Source organism: Alnus glutinosa, chromosome 10 (assembly GCF_958979055.1).
Source record: "Alnus glutinosa chromosome 10, dhAlnGlut1.1, whole genome shotgun sequence".
Lineage (NCBI taxonomy): Eukaryota > Viridiplantae > Streptophyta > Magnoliopsida > Fagales > Betulaceae > Alnus > Alnus glutinosa.
In genome coordinates this window covers 25,871,451-25,880,345 of record NC_084895.1, presented here as the reverse complement: position 1 = coordinate 25,880,345, position 8,895 = coordinate 25,871,451, and the positions used below count along the sequence as shown (strand labels likewise).

At 33.4% G+C, this 8,895-nt stretch overlaps 1 protein-coding gene across 4 annotated transcripts; it reads right to left on the bottom strand.

The window, feature by feature from the left end:
• Window positions 1-1,536: 1,536 nt before the first annotated feature.
• Window positions 1,537-7,180, bottom strand: LOC133879737 (E3 ubiquitin-protein ligase DIS1). Of its 4 annotated transcripts, XM_062318457.1 has the most exons (7): window positions 6,848-7,180; window positions 5,387-5,445; window positions 4,861-4,913; window positions 4,602-4,683; window positions 3,860-4,095; window positions 2,892-3,278; window positions 1,537-2,147 (listed from the first exon to the last, which is right to left on the bottom strand). In XM_062318457.1, exons 5-7 carry the CDS (start codon window positions 4,058-4,060, stop codon window positions 1,827-1,829), a joined length of 909 nt encoding a protein of 302 aa, XP_062174441.1. In that variant the 5' UTR covers window positions 4,061-4,095; window positions 4,602-4,683; window positions 4,861-4,913; window positions 5,387-5,445; window positions 6,848-7,180; the 3' UTR covers window positions 1,537-1,826. The 4 variants fall into 4 exon arrangements, with proteins under 4 accessions (XP_062174441.1, XP_062174439.1, XP_062174442.1 ...); XM_062318455.1 differs by lacking the exon at window positions 4,861-4,913; XM_062318458.1 differs by lacking the exon at window positions 4,861-4,913 and having other exon boundaries at window positions 5,396-5,445.
• Window positions 7,181-8,895: the final 1,715 nt, after the last annotated feature.

The window sequence follows — 8,895 nt, the reverse complement described above, 5'->3', positions numbered from 1 at the left end:
GGGCGAATATTATGGTGAGTGACAATGCGGAAAAAGACAATGACCCACACCCATGTGCAATTCAGGAAGATGGGGACCATCTAAAAGTTCTAAAGGGTTCGCATTGCTATTATATTTTTTAGAAAATTTCACCTTTTTTTTTTTTTTTTTTTAATTTTGTAATTTTTTATATGTAATTTTTTTTTATAAAGTTTAAAAAAATCATCAATTTAATGTATCAAACTTCTAATTTTTTGCAACGTCCCATTTCTGTTTGAATTTTTCATTAAATCATAACAAGGGCCTTTGAAATTATCAAAATAGCAGCAATTATTTTTTATAATTATTTGTTTGGTAACATCTACGAATAACTATGAGATATTCTGAGTTCAATACTTCAATCCATGGTACAGGAAAAAACCAAGCTTGGACTTCGATTTTCTTTTTGTTTATTCTAAGCCATTTGATTGGGGGAAGAAATAATAATAATAAAAATAAAAATTAAAAAAAATTAAAAAAAAAAAAACCAAAAAAAAAACATAGAACCAATAAAGGAGAATTAAGATCGCTAGCAAGCGATAGCAGCAACGGGAGAAAGAGACACAAGGAAGGCGGCTCATCTAATTAGATTGTGCATAAGCTAGTTAGCACTTTGATGAAGTTTATGAAAAGACCATGAAGGAATAAAATGAAGGGCTCCAATTGCTGGTCACCGCCCGTTTCAATTATATTATACCATGTCCTTTATTTTCTCATAATTTTAGACAGAAAACTATAAATAAAAAGAATTAGAGACATAGTAAAAGTGGCTCATCATTAACTTTTGGCTAACCTGAGTGGGTCTTGAAGATGTACTTTATATAAGCTTTGCCCTTTATTTAACGAGAAAGCGAAGAAAATGCCTCTAAAGAGACTGATATCTTTATAACCATGTTATAGCCATTTGCTTGGTAAAAACAAAATCTAGATCCCAGTAAGTGTGAGAAAGATCCTCCAATAGAGCTACCTTGTCCAAATAGGTGAGCAAATTGCCTAAGATTTCTTTAGACAAGTCTCGTAAAGGCACACTCTTATTATGTATTCGAATTGTTAAGAGTCAGGGCAATAAAATTGCTAGGAATCTCACATTTACTGCCTCAATTTCTATTAATAACAGTTTTTTTTTTTTTTGGTTGAATATGGACACTTTTCTCTCAAAGATTGCTTGCCCTGTTTGCTGAATTAGCCATGTTCAAATTTTATCAACAAGAAGAAGGATATGCGAACCCCTCTATAAATAGCAAAAATTCTACCAGCCTACCGTCTAAATGGCAACTACAATGATTATCACGAACCATAAACTGATGGAAAAAGAGAAACTTTGAACCAGTGCTTGCCCTTCCATCCTACACGATGGCCTCTCCAAAAGCAGTTTGGGATATTAATCAAGCTACAAAAGGAAATTATTCTTCAAAGAACAGTCTTACATCATTCCTTTCTCTTTTTTTTTCCCTCTTCAGCCATATGCTAGGAAACAGCATTCCCAATTTAAGTTTCTAAATTCAATTGCTATATAGCTTGGGCATTCAAAGCTATTCAAGCACTGATGTATTCATACATGCAAGAACACAAAAGGAAAAAGTACCAGCACCAGACTATAATTCATCTACAAATAGATATATATTGTGATTATAGATAACAGGCATGCCTTCCCACTCATGTATTTTATGCATGGACAAGCAAAGAGAGTTTGCCTCTTGAATTCCAGAAAATACATGAACAGAAGACCCATGATGGTGCCAGAACCGACTGACCTACTTACTATAAGGCAAAATAGAAGGGAAAGAAGATAAAGCTGAAATTCCTATTCACTGCTCTTTCCAAATCCTACCAGTCACCCTAAGCTTTAATTCCTTTCGGTCTCCCCCAGAGAAGAAGAGAGCCATGTTGCGTTGGATGATGAGGCCATCAAAGCTGTCACGAACCTTCCTATGACTGTCTCTAACGCTTCTAGGTACCCCCTGCCAAATCATCTTCCTGCCATTTCCACCAACCTCTAGGCTGTAGCTGTAGTTCTTTGCCTCATTATCGTCTCCCATAAATCGCAGGAATGCTATGTAGACCGGAGCCATCCCAAGCTGGAAAGCTTCAAAATGCAGACAAAAGTACTGACCAAAGCAACTGAAGACCTGGAAATTAACAGAGAAATCCAATCCAGTTACAAATCCATGGCCAAGTTTTCCGGTAAATGCAAGGATTACCTGAGCTATAGGTAAATATACTCTGACATATTAAAAAGTGTACGTGTAGTGATGCCGCCATCAACATTGGATCACATGATGCTGCCATCAACATTAGATCACACACCCTGATATGGAAGGAACTACTATGTCTTGTATGGGCCCTCTTTAATTGTGATTTTGAATTATCAAACTCATTACTTAAATTTTGTCCTGTTTCCATAAACAAGGGATCTCCACAACACTGACATACTTATTTTCTTCCATATTTAGGCAAAACAACAGAACAAACACATAAGGATGCGCTACACTAAAATTATGCGTTTAAATTTACTCCTATAAGTCCGCTTTCATACATGTTCATTTTAATCATCAAGCTCATTACTCGATGTCATGATCCTAAAATAAAGATAGGAGCTCTCCAATGAATTGAGATACAAATATTTCATCCAGTTTTATTCATCAAAAAAATATATTTCATCCAGTTTTAGCTGAAGCAACGGAACAAACCCTTCAGTGACAGGATAACAGAAATTCTGTATCCAGATTAATTAGTTGAAATAGATGCATATTATGTAATTCTTCTACTGGAATTGCACAAAGGGAAACACATACATTACCTCCTCCACTGAAGGGTAGGCAAGAAAAGAACCATAAAGAAGACAATGAGACAAGGAAAAAGTAACACTATACCGTCAGCATCCATGTGGCATTTTCAACTTCTTGTGGATTTGATTTGACATAGCGATGGTTGAAAGTGCTGCCGCTGTGCATGTCAACTTTGTGATCATCTTTCAAGTGGGCCACCAGAGAAGGAATATCACCAATGACAGTGCATTCTGATCCAGCATAAGGACAGTTATAGGGTCTATAGACGCATTGAGATTCATGTTTGAGTTTGCTGTAATATGGGTATATGCCCATACAACCAAAACTCTGATATTTACATGGAAGTTCCAAAGAAGCAGCAACCTTCTCCAATGCTAGACATCTTATATTGCCAAGTTCATGCCTGCAAGTGGGGCACCGGTTGTGCACCCGGGGCTTGCAACCAGAACACAATGTGTGACCATTTGAACACTGAAATAAGGAAGAATACAAATAAATTAAAACAAGCATTTAAATCGCATGCATCAATATTCTTTTTAGTTATATAAAAAGAAAAATCATGAAACAAGAGAAAACCCAAAATCACAATATGATTTTGATGCTCAAGAACCACCCATGCAGGAATACCTTACAAAACTAAAAAAAAAAAAGAGAAAAAAAGAAGAAGAAGAAGAAGAAGAAAGAAAAAGAAAAAAAGGGAGATTGGGAGAAGAAGGGTGAGGAATTTGCATTCTTCTAACCCCACCCAGTGTCCCTTCCATCTCTTTTTTTTATAGCATGTACCATTTAAAAAACAGTATCACAATTGCTTACTACCATAACTGTCAATTGTAAATCAAACATAATTCAAAAAAAAAAAATATTGTAAATCATGCATGACTGATTTTATTACCAAAATAAATAATGGATAGAACAGAACCCTCAAATATTTAAAACAACACTCAGCAACTTATCAAGCAAGATAACAAGTAATTGACAGATCACCAAGAGTTGACTTTCAAAGAGAAAGCACTCAAGAAACAACCAAGTAAAATAACCTATCTTCTACAAACCTGATGGATAGGAGGGTACATGGCGTTTAAGCACACAGGGCACTCCAATAGCTCACGGACACTGCTAGAAACAGTCGTATTAGGTTTTAGAGCATTTGGAGCCGGATCATTCACATTTTCACCAACATCCATCATGTCTTCACTTTGAGGAGGATCAATAACCTCGGGTTTGCTCCGTATGTCATCAAAAACAGATGCCATCCTAGTACTACGGGGGCTTACTCTAGATGCCAAATCTATGTAGACAAATACATAAATAACATCAATTCAAAATTTGTAAAAAAAAAAAGAAATTCAGTATAGGAGGTACACTAACAGAGGTTGATTTATCAAAAGAAGAAGATAAAAATACAGAAACAGGGGAAAAATGATAAAGAACAAAACATCTAGCATAATACATTAATCCCAATTTTATTTTATTTTTTTTAAAAAAAAAATTATATAATCTCACATACATATTACCATGCATCTACAATATATCCAAACACCAAAAGAAATGTTAATAAAAATTTAGCATTTAACTACAGTAACTAACATATGATACACCAAAAAAAAAAGAAAAAAAGAAGAAGAGGTAGCTCAACAAATTAATTACAAATCTACGATATAACCATGAAAACTAAACTACATGGCCATTAACGTGGTACATCATAAATAGGTAAGCAATTACTTTAACCAAAAGAAAAATGAAGTAGTAACTAGCTTTCAGTCATATATTAAAAACACTACCAAATATTCTTACCAACAAATTTATTTTTCAACTTCAATTTCTTGTCTTCTTTCAAAAAGGAACCAACTGGATTAGGAATTTAGGGCTCCTTGACCTACAAAAAGATACCAATAACACTTCATTAGTTCTCAATCAAATAAGAAAACTCCCATTTATAAATCATCATTCAATAACACACTGTTGGACCCAAAAGGAGGTGTAATGAAACATCATTGATGAATATTTAGCATAATCATTTTAAAAACCTGTAGGTATAGTGATAAAATAATACCAGCCTCTTCTGCTCTTCACATGCGCTCATAGGTTTTTTTTTCCATGAAGATACTGATAATAAAGCAGAAATATCATCTGATTAATATTTTTTTCTTTAATTTGTATGGTTCAAATTTCATATATTTCGTAAAATTTAGAAAAATTGGCTACTTGTAATAATAATCACTATAAAATATCAAACTGTAGCATGTATGATTGGCACTAGCACCAACTGATTAGACAATCTGGAAATGCAAGCTATTTGTTGCATTAATACCCTAGGCCAAACTCACTCTCTCTCTCTCTCTCTCTCTCTCTCTCTCTCTCTCATGTAAGTGATACTATTGCAACATCTATTTTTTCCACCAAAAAAAAAAAAAAAAGGAAAAAGACGAAAAGGGTTTTGCAGCTTTGCCAATGTTTTCAAGGGAAAAGAGGTTTGCATTTCCACCCAAAGTCAATAATGTTTTATGTGAATGTTCCCTTGAACTGCACTAAATTTTGAAACGTGTGTGTGAGCTTTCTGTAAATGCTTCCCCCATTACCTCATTTACCTCTTCGTGCTTCCAACTCTTTTTCATCTCTTCTTTTTGCAAATGATTCCCTTCAGTTTTCATCATAAGAATCATAAAGTGAGAAGTGGAAATAAACCTAGCCTCCAAATGATTAAAGAATGAGATGTTAATATGCAAATCACTCATCTATCTTTACCTTTCCTTCCTTCAAGAAATATGTAACATATAAAGAGGAAATAAAACTATCAGTTTACTCTTACTCTTCTCTCTCATCTTTTATTTCTCGGGAAATAAATAATGAATAGCAGCTCATAACAAAATATAGACACAGTGCAGTTTACCACCATATCATCCAAAAATTATAAAAAAGAGTTCTCCCAAACAAATTACTCCTAGAATAAAAATCTAGATGACCATTGCAGCGTCATCAATATAATACAGGTGTCCAGAAGAGCATGGTCTGAGTGATGACCATATTGTGAAGAACCAGAAAAGGCTGACAAAAACGTACCAAGTCTCATCAAGAAAGTCACCCTCTTCATCCATTTAAGCATTAACATGGCACTAATGTTGAAAAACTCACAGCGAGCACACAGCTAAAGATACTTCTCCTTCTAAAGTTAAAGTATCTTTATCATCAAGAAAGTTACCATCTTCATCCATTTAAGTATTAACATAGCACTAATGTAGAAAAACTCACAGAGAGCAGAGTTAAAGATACTAACCCATAAAAAAGCAGACACCCAAAAGTAATTGCCCTCTTCCATACGCGTTTCTCAAAGCAACCCTCTCAAACTTATTTTTATAAGTAATAAAATATTACTAAAGGCAAAGGCGCACCAGGTACACAGAAAAAGTATACAAAGAAGCCATCTAGCTAGCAGGGGCTAAAAGAACAAAAAAAAAAAAAAAAAAAATATTCATGATAACTTATCGCCAAAGGATAAACATATCAATGTGTTAAAAAATAAAGACTTAATCTCCTACAAAGTCCTCTTACGGTCCTCAAAACTCCTATTAATCTAAATCCCAAAACTACAAAATCACAAATTCTGAACGTGCACAGTGATTGGTGGGTATTGCAATTACCAAAGTAGCCACAAAAACAAATTAACACAACGATGCACACAGATCATTGCCAAATCGATTTTTTAAAACCCTAACATCGAACGCGATCAAACCATTACACGCCATCAACCAGGACAGAAAACACTAACGCCATCGGCGATTTTCCAAATCTCGCAGCGTAACTACAAAAACCCAGTAATTCTTGGAACTGAAGGAAACATAAACTACCAAAAGTGTACTATCACTCAAATGCCGGAAACAAACCCTAGAATCAAACGCACACACTCAAATTCAAAGCTAATCCGCAATAGATTAAAACATTTCCAAAACCAGAACTCCCAGAACCAGAAACTCACCCGCAATCACATCAAAATCAATTAAAAAAAATACTTAAAAAAGCAAACAAAAAAATAAGAGAGATACCTAAAAGCGGATGTTGCCCCAAAAACACATTTCAGAGAGCACAAACCCTAAGAGATAGAGGTTGGTTTGGTGTGTGGCCGGCAATGAAGAATTAGAAACCTGGTATTTGTACTGTGCTGTGATTAATATAAAGGAGACAACGAAGTGCGCGTCCGAGAATTTCAAATTAAAGCCGTTGAGACAGAGAGAGAGGAGCGGAGGGGGGTTGTCTGTTAGGAGAGAGAAATTTCTCGGGAAAATACAAAAGGAAAAGGTCAGAAGGGAGTGGGGCCCTCTCTTTTCGCTTCTGAGTTGCCCAATCAGAGTTTCGAAAGTTCTAGGTGAGAAAAAGAGTGAAAGAGAAAGCAAAAATATATTTGAAATTATTTTTCTTTTGGTTTTGGATAGAGAGACAGAGTCAGAGAAGGGAACAGTGGCGCGGAAATGCCGTGGACGGCTTTAATGTCTTGAGACACGGTTTAATTGACTTCGGATTTGGTCTTTCTCTACCCAATAAAAAAACACAAATTTGCTTCATGAAAAAGTTTGAAACAATTTGACCTGAGAAAATATATATATTCACAAAAAAAAAAAAAAAAAAATATCAAACTATCTGTTATTTTGAAAAAATAGTATTGAACTATACGTCTCAAATTAGTGTATTCAAATTTTCAAACGTTTTACATAAGAGTATTCCGTTACGATTTACTGTTAAATCCTACAAATTATCTTAAAATACTCATGGGTGTTTATTTTTTTAAAAAAAAAAATTAAAAGATTCAAGCAATAATATTTTTTATAAATTTTATTAAATTCTGACCGACATCTATATATTTTTTTCTTAAAAAAAATGGTATTTTATGAATTTTTATAAGATTTAACAACAAATTCTAACGAAATACTCTTAAGAAAGACGCTTTGAAACTTGAATATACTAATTTGATACGTTTAATAATTCAGTACATTTTTTTCAAAACGTCATATAGTTTGATTATTTGATACACTTTCATAAGTTATAAAAAATAATAAAACAAAAAATTGAAACAATTGTCTTTTTCTGATTTCTGTATTATTAAATTTATAGAACTAATAATTTTATACGATGAAACCATTGAACTTGATTATGATTACTTGCTGACGTTCATCTTCGATTGTTTATTAACTTATTGAAGTTAAAACAAAACAAAAATAATAATAATAAAAAAAAAAAAAAAACAAAAATAAAATAAAAAAATTGTCTATGTGCTCATCTAGCGGTAGAGATGGCCATCTAAGTTCACGTATGGTCAGAGATGGCCCCGACACCAACAGGAGTTGCACGCGCCACTACGTTTTATTGCAAGTTTTAGATGGTGTTTTTTTAAATCCCAGGTAAGATAGTGTTTTTTTTAAAACGCGAAATTTTAAAGGCTAATTTACGATTTTAAATGCTAAACTGCGATTTTGCCAAACGCTTAACTGCGTTTTTAAAAATCACTTTTTTCAAATCGCACATTTTAAAATCGTTATTTTTAATCGCACTTTTTGAAATCACAAACCCAAACGGACCCTTACACTACCACTATTTCTATTTCCTAGGGCCAGGTGGAACGGGATGGAACGGATTTTTGCCCTTTTGCTCGGTCTTCCTCTTAGATTAATTTTCTTACAATATGTCTTATTGAGTTATGAATTGTTTGTGAATTACATTTTTAAAAAATTATGATTTGAAAAGGTAAAAAATTGATTTTTCAAATCCCAAGCAACGTGATACTTTTTTGAAAGCACTGAATTTTAGAAGACTAACCTACGATTTTGCCAAACGCTTAATTGTGTTTTCAAAAATCATTTTTTTAAATCGTAATTTTTTAAATTACAAACCCAAACGGATCATTAAGATTGATCACCCAAAATTTCTCGGATCTTTTCTCTCTACTTGCTTGTGCTAAAGAAGAATTGTTCATTCCACTCAAAAAAAATAATAATAATAATAATAATAATAATAATAAAACAAAAAGAAAAGAAGATTTGTTCATCAAGTATTTGTAATTGGTTTTGTTAAGAAAACCATCACATCTTAATAGCCTTTT

Bases quoted from the DNA above. Each gene is read 5' to 3' on its own strand.
- LOC133879737 (XM_062318457.1), bottom strand. From the start codon at position 4,060: ATGGCATCTGTTTTTGATGACATACGGAGCAAACCCGAGGTTATTGAT. The intron at 3,279-3,859 runs GTTTGTAGAAGA...TCCTTATTTCAG, and splicing joins TGTACCCTCCTATCCATCAG to TGTTCAAATGGTCACACATT. The intron at 2,148-2,891 runs GTATAGTGTTAC...GTTAATTTCCAG, and splicing joins ATGCCACATGGATGCTGACG to GTCTTCAGTTGCTTTGGTCA.